The sequence below is a fragment of the Pristiophorus japonicus genome, chromosome 9, assembly GCF_044704955.1.
Source record: "Pristiophorus japonicus isolate sPriJap1 chromosome 9, sPriJap1.hap1, whole genome shotgun sequence".
Lineage (NCBI taxonomy): Eukaryota > Metazoa > Chordata > Chondrichthyes > Pristiophoridae > Pristiophorus > Pristiophorus japonicus.
Genome location: NC_091985.1, coordinates 220519962 through 220538194, shown reverse-complemented (window position 1 = coordinate 220538194; position 18233 = coordinate 220519962). Strand labels below are relative to the sequence as shown.

The window sequence follows — 18233 nt, the reverse complement described above, 5'->3', positions numbered from 1 at the left end:
CTGTGGGGTGCAGTATTTTCAGTGTCTGACCCTGAGCTGCCCCAGGGAGGGGGCACTGAGTGATGTCCCTGTGGGGTGCAGTATTTTTAGTGCCTGACCCTGAGCTGCCCTTATTCCTCCTGCTCTAGGGGGCAGTCACGCTCCTCTCAGTTGGAGTTAATAGGAGGGACCGCATCATCTACTGGATACCGGCGGTATTTCAAGGCACATCACGTCCGGCTCCCTCCCAGAGAAATCCAAAATCAACCTGCAGATTCAATTCATTTTATTATCAATTGTTAACAACATTTAGCTCCATTTGATGCAGCTTTCAGTATTTGAAGAATCCCTTTAAAGAGTTAAGTATGGATGTAAACACAAATTAGAATTATTTTTATCTGACCCTTTTCCCGTTGATTAATTGGTCAAATATCCAGAATATTAAACTCCAGTCCAGTTAGAGGGGGAAATCACTATCAGCAGAAAGAAACCCCAACTGTCAGAATGGACACGATTCAGTCTGGGTAACAGCAGAATCCAAACCCTGCAGTCACTTGTGAACTCGCTGATGTCTTACCAGGTTGGATGACCGAACGTATCCCTTCCCACACACGGAGCAGGTGAACGGCCTTTCCCCAGTGTGAACTCGCTGGTGTATCAGCAGCTGGGATGACTCAGTGAATCCCTTCCCACACTCAGAGCAGGTGAACGGCTTCTCCCTAGTGTGAACTCGCTGGTGTGTCAGCAGATGGGATGACCGAGCGAATCCCTCCCCACACACGGAGCAGGTGACCGGCCTTTTCCCAGAGTGAACTCGCTGGTGAGTTAGAAGGTTGGATGAACAAGTGAATTCCTCCCCACATTCAGAGCAGGTGAACAGCCTGTTCCCAGTGTGAACTCGCTGGTGAGTTAGAAGGTTGGAATAACAAGTGAATCCCTCCCCACACACGGTGCAAGTGTACGGCCTCTCCCCGGTGTGAATTCGCTGGTGTCCCATCAGGTGGCTTGACTGAGTGAATCGATCCCCACACACGGAGCAGATGAACAGCCTCTTCGCAGTGTGACTGCGCCGATGTTTTTCCAGCTCTGACGGGTAATTAAATCTCTTCCCACAGTCCCCACATTCCCACAGTTTCTCCATGGTGCGGATGTCCATGTGTCTCTGCAGGTTGGATGATCAGTTGAAGCCTCGTCCACACACAACACGTGTACAGTTTCTCCCCGCTGTGAATGGTGTGATGTTTTTTCAGGCTGTGTAACTGGTTAAAACTCTTTCAACAGGCAGTGCACTGGAACACTCTCACTCAGGTGTGTGTGTGTCTCGGTGCTTTTCCACTCACAGTGATGTTTGAAATCTTTTCCCACAGACAGAACAGGCAAACATTTCTCCTTCCACAGTCAAAGGCCGATGACATTCAGGTCCGGAGGAATCGTGTTATTCTGTCAGATCTTGACGTGCTGTTTGGTTTGATTTTCCCATCTGCAAATCCTGCCCTTCTTATACCCTGCAAAAGGAGTTTACAAAAATCATGACTGCAAGTACCAGACACAAACTCAGAACAGACAATTCTAGATTCCATGGAACATTCTTTCCTCTCTCGTTCCTCCAAAGCTGTAAATCCCTGTCCCATACACTGTCTGTCCTCCCTGTCCTGAAATTCAAACACATCGCACGTCTGAAAACAACATGTCCTCCGCTCCCAGTTTTCACCATCTACATTGTCTAGGTTCAGTTCTACACTCACTGGTTCCCCTAACTTCCCCTGAAGGTACGGACTCTGGCTGGGTTTAGTTCTACACTCACTGGTTCCCCTCTCCTCCCTTGAAGGTGCTGACTCTGGCTGGGTTCAGTAGGACCCTGTAGCCACGCCCACACTTTGTTGCTCTGCAAAGATGGCCATACATGCACTCTACGCCTCGATGAATCGTGATGGTGACGCACAAACCTGCAGCTTTCCTTTTGTTAATAATAATTTTTATTTATTTAGCAGCTTTAATATAGTACAATGTCCCAAGGCGCTTCACAACAGTGTCACAAGACCAGTTCGCCTAACATCTGTTGCAGGACATTTGGAAAAGCATAATTCAGTCAAGCAGAGTCAGCATGGTTTTGCTCCTGCTACGGCTCCAGTTTCCGGATACACTCTTATGTTTATAGATTCTGTCCCTTCCCGTCACGCTTTGGTTCTCGTTTCCCTCAATGCTAGCCTGCTCTATTGCCTTCACCTTGTCCTTTAAGCTTTTAGATTTCTGCTCACCTGAACCCTGCCCCCGCCGTGCCCTGCCCCCACCCCCTCCCCCCGACTGATTAGTTAAAGCTCTCTCTGCAGCCTCAGTTATTCGGTTCGCCAGGACCCTAGCCCCAGTACATTCCAAGTGGAGTCCGTCCCGAATATAATATGGGAAAATGTGAGGTTGTCAACTTTGGCAGAAAAAATAAAAAAGCAAATTATTATTTAAATGGAGAAAAATTGCAAAGTGCTGCAGTGCAGAGGGACCTGGGGGTACTTGTGCATGAAACACAAAAAGTTAGTACGCAGGTACAGCAAGTAATCAGGAAGGCAAATGGAATGTTGACCTTTATTGCAAGGGGTTGAAGTATAAAAGCAGAGAAGTCCTGCTACAACTGTACAGGGTATTGGTGAGGTCACACCTAGAGTATTGCATACAGTTTTAACCTCTGTATTTAAGGAAGGATATACTTGCATTGGAGGCAGTTCAGAGAAGGTTCACTAGGTTGATTCCGGAGATGAGGGGGTTGATTATGAAGATAGGTTGAGTAGGTTGGGCCTATACTCATTGGAATTCAGAAGAATGAGAGGCGGTCTTATTGAAACATAAAAGATAATGAGGGGGCTCGACAAGGTAGATGCAATGAGGATATTTCCACTCATAGGGGGAAACTAGAACTAGGGGATGTAGTTTCAGAATAAGGGGTCACCCATTTAAAACTGAGATGAGAGAAATTTATTCTCTCAGGTGGTTGTAAATCTGTGGAATTCTCTGTCCCAGAGAGCTGTGGTGGCTGGGCCATTAAATATACTTAAGGTGAAAATAGACAGACTTTTGAGCGTTAAGGGAATAAAGGATTATGGGGAGTGGACAGGGAAGTGGAGGTGAGTCCATGATCGGACCAGCCACGTTCTTACTAAATGGCAGAGCAGGCTCGAGGGGCCAAATGGCGTGCTCCTATTTCTTATGTTCTCATTACACAGTACCAGATCTAAGATAGCCTGCTCCCTGGTTGGTTCCGCAAAGTACTGTTCAAGGAAATTATCCCGGATACACACTATGAATTCTTCCTCAAGGCTACCTTGGCCAATTTGATTTGTTCAAACAATATGAAGATTAAAATTGCCCATGATTATTCCTGTTCCTTTTTTACAAGCCTCCATTATTTCTTAATTTATACTCCATCCAATAGTGTAGCTACTGTTAGGGGGCCTATAGACTACGCCCACCAGTGAGTGTAGTATTTATTCTGTATCTGTTAGTCTCTGGTTAGCAAGTGTGGCTTTTCCTTTATACCTGTAAGTTTATGGTCTGGAAGAGAGGTTTTCACTCTGTACCTGTCAATTACTGGTAAGTGAGTGTGGGTTTCATTCTGTATCTTTCATTCTCTGGTATATGAGTGTGAATTTTACTCTGTATGTAACAGTTTTTGGTGTGTGTGTGTGGATTTCACTCTACTCGTCAGTCTCTGGTATGTTAGTTTGCGATTCCTCTATTCCAGTCAGTTTCTGTTATGTGAATGCGAGCTGTATTCTGTACCCATCGGTTTCTGAAATGTGAGTGTGCATTTTACTCTGTTCATGTCTGTTTCTATTCTGTGATTGTGGGTTTTCCTCCGGCACTTTCAATTTTTGGTATTTGAGTGTTGATTTTCTTTGTGAGTGCGGTTTTACTCTTTATTTGTCAGTGTTTGATATGTGAGTGTGGGTTGTGATCTGTATCCGTCAGTTACTGGTGTGTGTGTGTGTGGCTTTCACTCTCTACCTTTTAGTCTCTGGTATGTGTGGATTGTATCTGTAAATTTCAATCTCTGGTAGGCGAGTGTGGGTTTTACACTCGGTCAGTTTCAGGTAATGTGGGCTTTTGTCTGTATCTGTCTGTTTCTGGTATTTGAGTGGGGCTTCATTCTGCAACTTTCAGTTTCTCTGATGTGAATGTGGGTTTTAGCGCTGTACCTGTCAGTTTCAGGAATGGGAGTGTGGGGTTTTTCACTGTACCTGTCAGCTTGTGTTACATGAGTAAGTGTTCAATCAGTGCAATAACTCCCAGTTTCTGGTAAGGGAGTGCATATTTAAGTCTGTATCTATCACTCTCGAGGATGTGTGTGTGAGTTTTATTCTTTATCTGTCAGTCTCTGAGATTTGAGTGTGGTTTTTCTCTGTATCTGTCAGTTTCTGGTATATGTATTTGGGTATTATCTGTATGTATCAATCTCGGTAACATGATTGTGTATTTTTGTCTATCTTTTACTCTCTGGGATGTGAGTGCAGGTTTTATTCTTGATCTGTCACTCACTTTTTTGTGTGTGTGGATTTTACTCTACAGTGGTCATTCTCTGGGATGAGAGTGTGATCTTCATTCTATCTATTAGTCTTTGGTGTGAGTATGGGGTTTACTCTGTATCCATCAGTCTATGGTATCTGAGTGTGGGTATTATTCTGTGAATGTCAGTCTATGGTATGTGTATGTGGGTTTTCCTCCTGTCAGTTTCTGTTATGCAAACGTGTGTTTTATTCAAGTGTGTGAATGTGGATTTCACTCTGTACCTGTCAGTCTCTTGTGTGTGAGTGTGGCACTTTTTAGCTGTACCTGTCTGTTTCTGTTATGAGTGGGGTTATGTTCTATATGTCACAGTTTCTGTTATGACATTCTACTTGTCTGTCACTGGTATGTTAATGTGTGTATGTTTTCTGTACCCGTCAGTTGCTATTATATGAATGTTGATTTCATTCTGTGCCTTTAAGTGTCTGGTACAGCTGTGGTATTGTGGTTTTGACATTGAATCAGTCAGTCACTTTCAGGTGAGTGTTGATTTTGCTCTGTCACTCTCTGATATGTGTTTTATTCTGTATCTGTCCGTCTCTGAGAAGTGAGTGTGGGTTTCATTCTGTATCTATCGGTTTCTGATATTTGAGTAAGGGTTTTAATCAGTACCTGTAAGATTCTGTTACAGGAGTGTGGTTTTTAGTCTGTATTTGTCAGTCTCTGGAATGTGAGTGTGGGTATTACTCTGTATCTATCAGTCTCTGGAATGTGAGTGTGGGTATTACTCTATCTATCAGTCTCTGGAATGCAAAAGTGTTTTTTTTCTGTACCTGTCAGTTTCTGGTGCGTGACTGTGGAGTTCACTCTCTAACTATCTGTCTCTGGTATGTGAGTGTGAGTATTTGTCTGTAGCTGTAAGTGCCTGGTACGGGAGTGTGGGTTTCACTGTCAGTCAGTCAGTCAATCTCAGGTACTGGAAATGATTGAATGACAGATTGTGATTTTTTTTCAATGTGTCTGAGTGTATGAATCATTGTTTCTCTCTGTCTCTGGTACTGTTTGAGAGTGAGGGATTGATTATGTATCTGTTAGACTGGTGATGTGTGAGAGTGAGGGATTGATTATGTATCTGTTAGACTGGCGATGTGTGAGAGTGTGGGACTGATTATGTATCTGTTAGACTGGTGATGTGTGAGAGTGTGGGATTGATTATGTATCTGTTAGACTGGTGGTGTGTGAGAGTGTGGGACTGATTATGTATCTGTTAGACTGGTGATGTGTGACTGTGGGATTGATTATGTATCTGTTAGACTGGTGGTGTGTGAGAGTGTGGGATTGATTATGTAATTGACAGTCTCTTGTACTGAGCTATTCTTGCTCTGTGTGAGTGTTGGATTTGGTTCCGTCTCACCTGCTGTAGGCGGATGATAGTTTGCGATTATCGATGACTGTCTCAGGAGGAGGTTTGATTCAGTCCATTACCTCAGTTTCTCTGCTCTTGTATGTTAGCTGTTGGGTTTGAGAGTCATTGTACAGACACGAGTGTGAATTGACACTGTCAGTGTCTATCTGTTCGTGTGTGTGAGTAAGGGAGTGAAATTGGATCTGCCTTTCAATGAGATATGATTGGACTTTGAAACAACACATTATTGTACTGCTCCAAGTGACTGTGGGATTCATAATATAATTCTGGAAATTTGGATCACTGTGGGACTGACAGCTTCTGCTACCTATGACAATATGATTGAGGTCAGTTCTGTGTCTCTGCGCTCTGAGTGATAATGTACTTACTGTGTGTGAGAAGGAGCTGCCTGCACTGTTCCTTGTGTTCCGGGTTGAGGAAAGATCAAATTTATTCTGGCTTGGTGAAGTATTTTGCTCTGAGAATAATAATAGGAAAACACTATTAGTTATGATATGGACAGTTATAAAAATAAAGTTATAATTCATGTGTTTGTGTTTAATAAAGTAAAGTATCTGGAGAGAGGAATCTGCGATACAAATAGTGTCCTTGTCTGATCTCACTGCAGTACAGCGACACTCAGATTCACCACACCAGGTGTATAGGACTGTTCTATAGTAAGTTATCAGCATCCAGACACAACCCAAACCCAGCACTGGTCCATGAATGGGATCACCCGATTGGCACAGTTCAGGTTGATATCTCCTGCTTCCATGGGACTACATGTAAAATTCTGAATTTCTTCCTGGAATATAACCACAGGTACCTGGGCTATACAACAATTGTTCTCAGTCTATTGAAACAGAGTTAACAGCCTGTATCATTAACAGAATGTCACAGTTACCAAATGCTGATGTATCTGAGGGGGCGACAATGTATCGCTCGATCACCAGCAACATGGTTCTGAAGAATTCAACGCACCGAAACAAAATAACCCATTTTTGAAATGTCTCCTATCACAGTCCTCTTCTGGTGCCTGCAATAGATGCACTTTGTGACACTCCTCACATCCTCACTCTCAGGCTGTGTTTCCACTGTTCAATGTCCAAGAACAACAGACATTGTGAGATTGGAACTGAATCAGGAACATTCACTACTGATTTGGGGAAAGAAAGCAGCACTGATTTGAAAGAGCGAGGTGATTTACTTTCTCTGTTACCTTACACCGTACACACACAGCCCGAGAATGGGCTCCCCCTTCCCCCACTCACTCCATGTTCCAGAACTAGTTCCTACTCCACTCTGCCTCTTACAGACAGCCCCCGACGGCCGCTGAACTTACCCCGACTCAAAGCCCGTCTGCGGACACAGCCCCAATGTGATGAGCTGCTGTAAGGAGGCTGCTGTTTGCTCCCTTGCTCGGGCCCGGGATATCTCCGCTCCCTGATGTGTTCAACGATCATCAGCCCAGCACAGAGGAAACAGCAGCCACCGACAGAGCTGGAGGAGGGGAGCTCGCATGGGCCCTTCCTGTCAGTTTAAACACTGTGTGTGGAGGGGAGGAGCAGCATGCATTTAGTGCATGCTCAGACCATCTTTTTGTCACAAATTAAATTAGCAAAAATGGGATTGTTTCACAAGTTGCTTTTATCACGAATTAAATGGGCCACATTGAAAAAACGATTGTGTGAGCCTGATACTGGAGAAAGGGTGCCTAAACTGTTCTACTCGTTCCATCAGTCTCTGGTTTGTGTGTGTGTGTGTTTCCCTGTCAGTTTCCAATTGGCGAGTATGGGTTTTACTTGCATATTATTGCTCAGATACGTGGGTGTGGGTTTCATACAGTACCTGTCAGTTTCTGCTTTGTGAATGTGGGATTTATTCTGTACCTGTCAAGTTTTGATGTGAGTGTAGGTTTTATTCTGTATCTGTCAGTTTCTGGTATCTAAGCGAATCTTTATCTGTACCTGTCAGTTTCTGTTATGTGAGTGTGTACTTTAACCTATATCATCAGCTTCTGGTATGTGAGTGGATATTGACCAGTATGTCAGTTTTTCGGATTGGAGTATGGATTTTATTCAGTACCTGTCAGATTCCGGTATGAGAGTATGAGGTTGAATCGGTACCTGTCAGTTTTTGATATGTGACTGTAATTTTAATCTGTACCAGTCACTTTCTGGTATCTCAGTGTGGATTAATTCTGTACCTGTCAGTTTCTGGAATCTGGGTGTTGATTGTATTCTGTACCTGTCAGTTTCTGCTTTGTGAATGTGGGTTTTATTCTGTACTTGTCAGTTTCTGCTGTGTGAGTGTAGGAATTAATATGTACCTGTCAGTTTCTGGGATGTGATTGTGTTTTTTTTTCTGTACCGTCAGTTTGTGGTAGATGTGTGGGGTGTCAGTTTCTGATATCTGAGTGTGGATTTTTAACCTTTATATGTCAGTTTGTGCAATGTGAATGTGGGATTCATTCTGCATCTCTCATTCTGGGGTAAGCGAGTGTGTGTTTCCTCTGTACCTGTTAGTTTCTGGTATGAGAGAGTGGGTTTTATTCTATATTTGTGAAATTTACAGATCAGAGATGACTCCAACAGAAAATAGTTTTGCACATTATATTGGACGAATGCGATTCAGAAATATTTGAGTAGAGACGAGCTATTAGTACATTATATAAACCATATCTGTCAGTGGTACAGTGAGTGTGGGATTCATACTGTATCTGACAGTCAGTGGTACAGTGAGTGAGTGTGGGATTCACTCTGTATCTGTCATAAATGCAAGTGTTTGTTGTTGCTGTAGAAATTAAGATTTTCAGTTACTTACGTGGTTAACATTTACACAGAAGAAAATGTCAGAAGCAGCCTCGTGGATAACTGTCGGGAAAGTGCTGTTACTGGTGAGATCACGATTTGCTCGATGCAAACTTGGCTAATAACCCTAGAGGTGATGGAAAAGAAAGCAACATTTTGGGACGTTTGAGCGAGATGATAAAACATAATCAGCGCAAGGAGCGATGATCAGAGAGCTGGCAGGCAAGAAGCATTGAGCTCCTGTTTACTGCCCGATGCTATTTCAAAAACAATGGGGAAGAACAGTCCCTGGATCTGGGAACTTGAGGAGGCCTTTCAGCACATGGAACCTGTTAGAGGAACAGAACTCCCTCCCTAACAGCACTGTGGGAGTACCATCATCACACGGACTGCAGCCGTTGATGAAGGTGGTTCACCACCATCTTCTCCAGGGCAATTAGGGATGGGCAATAAATGCTGGCCTTGCCAGCAACACCGACATCCAGTGAACAAATTAAAAAAAGGCAAATCATTCCTTCGAGCCTGTTACATACAGAACAGGAGGAAGCCATTCAGTTCCTCGAGTCTGTTACATTTGGAACAGGGGGAGGCCATTTAGTCCCTCGAGCGTGTTACACTGGAACTGGAGGAGGTCCATTCAGTCCCTGGATCCTATTACATAGGAACAGTCGGCCATTCTGCCCCTCGACTCTGTTACATTAGGAACTGGAGTGGGCCATTCAGCCCTGGAGTCTGCTTTACAGGAATAAATGGACACCATTCAGCCCCTTAAACCTGTTACAAATGAATAGGATGCCCTTCAGACCCTTGTATTTGTTGCATAGAAACAGGAGGTGAGCATTCAGCACCTCAGCCTTGCGAAAAGGAATTAGTGGTGGCAATGCATCGACTGGATACTGTTACACATGAATAGAGGAGGCCATTCATCATCTGGAGCCTTTTACTTTCGAACAGGAGGAGGCCATTCAGCCACCTCGAGTCTTTCACATCGGAACAGGAGTAGGCCATTCAGACCCTCAAGCATGTTATGTTGGAACTGGAGGAGGCTATTCACCCCCCCGAGAATGTTATAGGAACTGGAGAGGGCCATTCTGCTCCTTGAGCCTGTTACATTAGGAACTGGAGAGGGCCATTCAGCCATTGGAGTTGGAAAGCAATCGGAGGAAGCAATTCTGCCCCTCAGGTCTGTTACATTAGGAATAGGACAAGGGCATTCATCCCCTTGGGACTGTTTCATGGGAACAGGAGAAGGGCATTCAGCCCTTCGAGCTTGTTACATTGGAACTGGAGGAGGCCATTCAGCCCCTGGAGTCTGTGACACAGGAATAGAAGTGGCTATTCAGACCCTGGAACCTGTTACATAAGAACTAAAGGAGGCTATTCTATTCCATTCCATTCTAGCCTGATACATAGGTACAGGGGAAGGTCATTCTGCCCCGAGAGCTTGTTACATATGAATAGGAGCAAGCCTTTAAGAACTTCGTGTTTATTACATTAAGAACACGAGAAGGTTACTCAGTATCTCCAGTCTGTTACACTAACAACAGAAGGTGGCCATCAGCCCCCTCAGGCCTGTTACACAGGAATAGGAGGAAGCCATTCAGCACCACAAACATATTTAATTCGGATAACCTGTCTGTGTATCCGCACACTGATTGGTACCGTACCTACTGTGTGAGAAGGAGCTGGTTGCACTGTTCCTTATGTCTCAGGTGGTGGAAACCTCACATTTGTTCCGGTTCCTTCAATTCCTTGCCTGTAGGAAGAAAAGGAATATCTGATCATTCAAGAATAGGAGAGGTAGAAAAGACTAAAGTGATGAATGTAATCGTTCAATTAATATTCATTATTAACATTCACAAAGGGAAGCCAGCGATACAAACAGTGTCAGTGTCTGACTCCACTGCAGTACTGCAGCACTCAGCTTCCGCACACCAAGTGTGTTGGGCAGATTTACAGCAATTTACTGACATCCAGACACAACCCAACCCCTGCCGCGCTTCAGGAATGGGACGACCCAATGGAGCACGGACTTTTACACAGCTCAGATTGCTACTCCCCTCTCCCAGGGCACTAACCGTTCAACCAAAAACAAAGAGCCGCTGTTTAAAACGTGTCCTTCACATTTCTCACCCAGTGCCTGCAACAGATGCTCCTTGTATAAATCCTCAGTGTCCGGCTCTGCTTCCACTGCCCAATGATCATCACAGGCGGTCCCTCGGAATCGAGGAAGACTTGCTTCCACTCCTGAAGTAAGTTCTTTGGTTGCTGAACAGTCCAATACGAGAGCCAGAGTCCCTGTCACAGATGGGGCAGATAGTCATTGAGGGAAGTGGAGTTTGGGGGGGGGGGGGGGAACTCGTTGCCGCACGCTCTTTCCGCTGCCTGCGCTTGATTTCTGAATGCTCTCGGCGATGAGACTCGTGGTGCTCAGCGCCCTCCCGGATGCACTTCCACCACTTAGGGCAGTCTTGGGCCAGGGCCTCCCAAGTGTCAGTGGGGATGTCGCACTTTAACAGGGAGGCTTTGAGGGTGTCCTTGTAATGTCTCCGCTGCCCACCTTTGGTTCGATTGCCGTGAAGGAGTTCCGAGTAGAGCACTTGCTTTGGGAGTCTCGAACAACAAACATGGTGAGACTGGAACTAAAGCAGGAACGTTCACTACTGGTTTGGAGGGAGAAAAATGCAATGATTGTCAACAGCAGATCCTTCCCATTCTGTCTCCCTTTTCCGGGACACACGCTGTCCACACACAGCCCGAGAATGGCCTCTCCCTTCCTCCACTCACTCCACGCACTGAGACCAATTCTTGCTCCACTCTGCCTGTTACACACAGACCCCGACTCCCCCTGAACTTCCCCCGGACTCAGTGCCGATCTCGGAGCCCATCTGCGGACACGCTCCCAAAGGGAACATTAAGACGGATTGCAAAAGTTTCTATAGATATGTAAAGAGAAAAAGGTTAGTAAAGACAAACGTAGGTCCCCTGCAGTCAGAATCAGGGGAAGTCATAACGGGGAACAAAGAAATGGCGGACCAATTGAACAAGTACTTTGGTTCGGTATTCACGAAGGAGGACACGAACAACCTTCCGGTTATAAAAGGGGTCGGGGGGTCTAGTAAGGAGGAGGAACTGAGGGAAATCCTTATTAGCCGGGAAATTGTGTTGGGGAAATTGATGGGATTGAAGGCCGATAAATCCCCAGGGCCTGATGGACTGCATCCCAGAGTACTTAAGAGGTGGCCTTGGAAATAGTGGATGCGTTGACAGTCATTTTCCAACATTCCATTGACTCTGGATCAGTTCCTATGGAGTGGAGGGTAGCCAATGTAACCCCACTTTTTAAAAAAGGAGGGAGAGAGAAAACAGGGAATTATAGACCGGTCAGCCTGACATCGGTAGTGGGTAAAATGATGGAATCAATTATTAAGGATGTCATAGCAGTGCATTTGGAAAGAGGTGACATGATAGGTCCAAGTCAGCATGGATTTGTGAAAGGGAAATCATGCTTGACAAATCTTCTGGAATTTTTTGAGGATGTTTCCAGTAGAGTGGATAAGGGAGAACCAGTTGATGTGGTATATTTGGACTTTCAGAAGGCGTTCGACAAGGTCCCACACAAGAGATTGATGTGCAAAGTTAGAGCACATGGGGGGGGTAGTGTACTGACATGGATTGAGAACTGGTTGTCAGACAGGAAGCAAAGAGTAGGAGTAAATGGGTACTTTTCAGAATGGCAGGCATTGACTAGTGGGGTACCTCAAGGTTCTGTGCTGGGGCCCCAGATGTTTACACTGTACATTAATGATTTAGATGAGGGGATTAAATGTAGTATCTCCAAATTTGCGGATGACACTAAGTTGGGTGGCAGTGTGAGCTGCGAGGAGGATGCTGTGAGGCTGCAGAGCGACTTGGATAGGTTAGGTGAGTGGGCAAATGCATGGCAGATGAAGTATAATGTGGATAAATGTGAGGTTATCCACTTTGGTGGTAAAAACAGAGAGACAGACTATTATCTGAATGGTGACAGATTAGGAAAAGGGGAGGTGCAAAGAGACCTGGGTGTCATGGTGCATCAGTCATTGAAGGTTGGCATGCAGGTGCAGCAGGCGGTTAAGAAAGCAAATGGCATGTTGGCCTTCATAGCAAGGGGATTTGAGTACAGGGGCAGGGAGGTGTTGCTACAGTTGTACAGGGCATTGGTGAGGCCACACCTGGAGTATTGTGTACAGTTTTGGTCTCCTAACCTGAGGAAGGACATTCTTGCTATTGAGGGAGTGCAGCGAAGGTTCACCAGACTGATTCCCAGGATGGCGGGACTGACCTATCAAGAAAGACTGGATCAACTGGGCTTGTATTCACTGGAGTTCAGAAAAATGAGAGGGGACCTCATAGAAATATTTAAAATTCTGACGGGGTTCGACAGGTTAGATGCAGGAAGAATGTTCCCAATGTTGGGGAAGGCCAGAACCAGAGGTCACAGTCTAAGGATAAGGGGTAAGCCATTTAGGACCGAGATGCGGAGGAACTTCTTCACCCAGAGAGTGGTGAACCTGTGGAATTCTCTACCACAGAAAGTTGTTGAGGCCAATTCACTAAATATATTCAAAAAGGAGTTAGATGAGGTCCTTACTACTGGGGGGATCAAGGGGTATGGCGAGAAAGCAGGAATGGGGTACTGAAGTTGAATGTTCAGCCATGAACTCATTGAATGGCGGTGCAGGCTAGAAGGGCCGAATGGCCTACTCCTGCACCTATTTTCTATGTTTCTATAGCGATGTGCTGCTGTAAGGAGGCTGCTGCTCGCTGCCTTACCCCGGGGCCGCGGTGTCTCCATTCCCGGCTGTTTAAACCATCTTCTTCCGCTCACTGAGTGAATGGTGCTCACAGGCAGGGCTGGGGGAGGGAAGGGCACATGTGCTCTTCTGCTCACTGGAAATCGACACGGTGGGCGGGGCTTAACCGCGCATGCGCAGTCTATAATCAGCAAAGTGAACTTTCCCAATTCACTTTAATCAGAGTATGAGCAAAGGAACTGGGCCTGGGGGGGAAAGGACAGAGAATGTTTAAAGTCCCTTTGAGATGCTCAATTTGGGATCATTCCATGCACATTGTATTTCTATTCATGAGCATGTCCTCACAAAGCAATCCTGCAGAAACATCCGAGGGACGAGAGAGCAGGAGTGTTTTCTGGGACTGTGCAGGAGTTAATATCTGACAGAAACAGTCCCAGATTAATTTAATCAGAGTGAAACACTCGGTCACTGAGAGTAATACCGAACGGCCCTGAGCTGCAAGATTAGAGAGAGTACAACAGGCAAGCGAGGGTTAAATGTGGGACCTTGTTTCTCTCACTCTCTGACACTGTCCCGCAGTGTGGGATTAATAATGTGTCTATCTGTGGTACAATATCAGTGAGAGACTTTAACTTCTGTCCCTCCAATGGGGACTTTCAGGATAAAAGCAGACTTCACAGGTCAGTCTGGAACTGATACTGTGCATGTTTCTGTGTCTCACCGTCCTGCCTCGATCTCTCCTGTCTCTCTCAGCTCCCTCTCTCAGTTGCTGTCCCCTTTTTCTTGTACTGTTTGTGAAGGCGGGATCCTGCTATTTCATGTGATGTGGACACACTTGAGTACAACACTAACACATAGAAACATAGAAAATAGGTGCAGGAGTAGGCCATTTGGCCCTTCGAGCCTGCACCGCCATTCAATGAGTTCATGAACATGCAACTTCAGTACCCCATTCCTGCTTTCTCGCCATACCCCTTGATCCCTCCAGTAGTAAGGACTACATCTAACTACTTTTTGAATATATTTAGTGAATTGGCCTCAACAACTTTCTGTGGTAGAGAATTCCACAGGTTCACCACTCTCTGGGTGAAGAAGTTTCTCCTCATCTCGGTCCTAAATGGCTTACCCTTATCCTTAGACTGTGACCCCTGGTTCTGGACTTGCCCAACATTGGGAACATTCTTCCTGCATCTCACCTGTCTAAACCCGTCAGAATTTTAAATGTTTCTATGAGATCCCCTCTCATTCTTCTGAACTCCAGTGAATACAAGCTCAGTTGATCCAGTCTTTCTTGATATGTCAGACACTGTTTCTCTCTCTGGTGCTATACATGACAGTGTGGCAATGTTACTGAGCTTAATATGGAGACACTGATGCCAAGTGTAAGACTGATAATGTGTGTGTCTCTCTCTCCCCACTGATGTTATACATGAATGTGTGATACTAGTATTGAGCCTAATATGCAGACACAGTTCGGGTGTTTAAGACTGATACTATGCCTGTCTCTCACCGCTCACTCCGATAGCCATCTCTGGGTGATGAGGACGGGATGGATAGATCACTGTTAAATGTCCCTCAGTTTAGGAGGACAGAGAGAGACAGACAGACAAAGCGAGGCTGGTGGGGTGGTGAACACAATTTATATTTTCATGTTAATCAAACATATTTGCATGTATGAAGGGGAAGTAATGTTTGACAAATTTGCTTTGTCAAATTCTTTGAGGATGTAACGAGAAGGGTGGATTAAGGGGAACCAGTGGATGTGATGTATTTGGACTTCCAGAAGGCATTTGACAACGTGCCACATAAAACATTACTGCACAAGATAAAAGTTCACAGGGTTGGGGTAATATATTAGCATGGATAGAGGCTTGGCTAACTAACAGAAAACAGAGAGTCGGGATAAATGCTCTGGTTGGCAATCAGTAACCAGTGGCGTGCCGCAGGGATCAGTGCTGGGACCCCAACTATTTACAATCTATATTAACTTGGAAGAAAGGACCAAGTGTAACGTAGCCAAGTTTGCTGATGATTCAAAGATGGGAGGAAAAGCAATGTGTGAGGAAGACACAAAAAATCTGCAAAAGGACATAGACAGGCTAAGTGAGTGGGCAAAAATTTGGCAGATGGAGTATAATGTTGGAAATTGTGAAGTCATGCACTTTGTCAGAAGAAAAATCAAAGAGCAAGTTATTTTATAAATGGAGAAAAATTGCAAAGTGCTGCAGTACAGCAAGACCTGGGGGTACTTGTGCATGAAATACAAAAGTAATCAGGAAGGCCAATGGAATCTTGGCCTTTATTGCAAAGGGGATGGAGTATAAAAGCAGGGAAGTCTTGCTACAGTTATACAGGGTATCGGTGAGGCCACACCTGGAATACTGCGTACAGTTTTGGTTTCCTTATTTATGAAAGGATATACTTGCTTTGGAGGCTGTTCAGAGAAGGTTCGCGAGGTTGATTCCAGAGATGAGGGGGTTGACTTATGAGGAAATGATGAGTAGGTTGAGCCTCGACTCACTGGAATTCAGAAGATTGAGAGGTGATCTTATCGAAACGTGTAAGATTATGAGGGGGCTTGACAAGAAGGATGCAGCGAGAATGTTTCCACTGATGGGGGAGACTAGAACTAGGGGGCATAATCTTAGAATAAGGGGCCACCCATTTAAAACTGAGATGAGGAGAAATTTCTTCTCTCAGACGGTTGTAAATCTGTGGAATTCGCTGCCTCAGACAACTGTGAAAGCTGGGACATTGAATAAATTTAAAAAAGAGATAGACAGTTTCTTAACCGAGAATGGAATAGGGGGTTATGGGGAGCGGGCAGGGAAGTGGACTTCAGTCCATCATCGTATTAAACGGCAGAGCAGGCTCGAGGGGCCCTATGGCCATACTTTTGCTCCTATTTCTTATGTTCTTATGTAAATTTGAGGTCATTCAAAACTCGGCAGCCCATGTCCTAACTTGCACCAAGTCCTGATCACCCATCACCCCTGTGCTCGCTGACCTACATTGGCTCCCAGTTAAGCAACGCCTCGATTTCAAAATTCTCATGCTTGTTTACAAATCCCTCCATGGCCTTGCCCCTCCCTATCTCTGTAATCTCTTTCAGCCTCACAATACCACGTGATGTCTGCGTTCCTCAAAATTGGCCCTCTTAAGCATTCCTGATTAGAACTGTTCAACATCGGTGGCCGTGCCTTCAGCTGCCTGGGCCCGAAGCTCTGGACTCCCTCCCTAAGGACATTTCTTTCCCCCTTTAAGATGCCCCTTAAAGCTACTCTTTGACCAGCTTTGGTCATCTGTTGTAATTTCTTATGTGGCTCGGTGTCAAATTTATTTGCTTTGTCTTATAACACTGAAGTGCCTTGGGACATTTTACTACGTTAAAAGCGGTATATAAATAAAGTTGTTGCTGAAAGCAATGGGAGCTCATACAACCGGAGCTCCCATTATTATCAATGATGTTCATTGGTGGTTCAGGCCCACGTGATCCCAGGATACGAATACATACCTGGAAGACATGGTCCTGTACACTGCACTATGAAACTCGGACTCCGACCACAATCCTATGTTCCTCTGAGACCACCAGGCAATTTTTTTTAAAATTCATGTCGGATGTGTTCACCCAAAAGAAGCTTACAACCACAATTTTCCACCCAAAGTATTGGTTTAATTTCTCTGCCATTTCCTTATTCCCCATTATAATTTCTCAGCCTGTAGGGGACCCACATTTACTTTTGCTAATTTTTCCTTCTTAACATACCTACAGAAGCTTTTACAGTCTGTTTTTGTGTCTCTCGCTAGTTTACTCTCATTTTCTATTTTCCCTTTCTTGGTCCTCCTTTGCCGAATTCTAAAATGGTCCCAATCCCCAGGCTTACTGCTCTTTTTGGCAACATTATAAGCTTCTTTCTTCGATCTAAAACTATCTTTAACTTCACTTATTAGCTACAGTTGGACCACCTTTCCTGTGGGGGTTTTGTGCCTTAAAAGGAATGTAATTATTGTAAATTATGTATTAATTCTTTACAGCGAGCCATTGCTTATCTATCTTGATACCTTTTAATGTAATTTCCGAATGTATCTTAGCCAACTCACCCCTCATACCTAAAAAGTTTGCTTTGTTTAAATTTAAGACCCCAGTTTCGGATTTAACAAAATCACTTTCAAACTTAATGTAACATTCTATCAGATTATGGTTATTCTTCCGTTGCCAGCACGTCCCATGTACAAATAAACAAAATAAACAAGACTCACTGTTAAAAGTTGTTGTTAATCACAAGTCACTTTTTACAAATCACTCCAGGGCCTCGCCCCTCCCGATCTCTGGAATCTGTTGCAGCCCACAAGATGTCTGCACTCCTCAAATTCTGTCCTTTTGACCATCCCCGATTATAATCGCTCCACCATCGGTGTCCGGCCCTTCAGCTGCCTGGGCCCCGAGCTCTGGAACTCCCTCCCTAAACCTCTCCGCCTCTCTCCTACTTTCAGACCCTCCTTAAAACCTACCTGTTTGACCCAGCTTTTGGTCACCTGCCGCAATTTCTGCTTTTGTGGCTCGGTGTCAAATGTATGTGTTGTGTCCTGTAACACTGCTGTGAAGCGCCGTGGGACGTTTTACTACGTTAAAGACGCTCTATAAAGAAAAGTTATTATTAATATTGCAGGAATGAGGGATTGAGTGAGCTGGGAGTCCGGCGCCGGCCCATTGGGAGTGGTGCCGTCCCTCAGCATTGACGTCACAGG

At 44.9% G+C, this 18233-nt stretch overlaps 1 protein-coding gene and 1 pseudogene across 6 annotated transcripts; one reads left to right on the top strand and one right to left on the bottom strand.

Moving 5' to 3' along the window:
* Positions 1–18233, top strand: part of LOC139273738 (zinc finger protein 850-like) — a 155842-nt pseudogene that overhangs the window by 19679 nt on the left and 117930 nt on the right.
* On the bottom strand, positions 251–18182 carry LOC139273725 (zinc finger protein 664-like). Of its 6 annotated transcripts, none has more exons than XM_070890775.1 (6): positions 17997–18182; positions 10822–11624; positions 10356–10444; positions 8702–8815; positions 6268–6356; positions 251–1484 (listed from the first exon to the last, which is right to left on the bottom strand). In XM_070890775.1, the coding sequence occupies exon 6, from the start codon at positions 1133–1135 to the stop codon at positions 530–532; it is 606 nt and encodes a 201-aa protein (XP_070746876.1). In that variant the 5' UTR covers positions 1136–1484; positions 6268–6356; positions 8702–8815; positions 10356–10444; positions 10822–11624; positions 17997–18182; the 3' UTR covers positions 251–529. The 6 variants fall into 6 exon arrangements, with proteins under 6 accessions (XP_070746876.1, XP_070746875.1, XP_070746881.1 ...); XM_070890774.1 differs by lacking the exon at positions 17997–18182 and adding an exon at positions 17745–17964; XM_070890780.1 differs by lacking the exon at positions 17997–18182 and adding an exon at positions 17745–17964 and having other exon boundaries at positions 10360–10444.

Coding starts and splice junctions, on each gene's coding strand:
- LOC139273725 (XM_070890775.1), bottom strand. CDS start 1,135: ATGGACATCCGCACCATGGAGAAACTGTGGGAATGTGGGGACTGTGGG.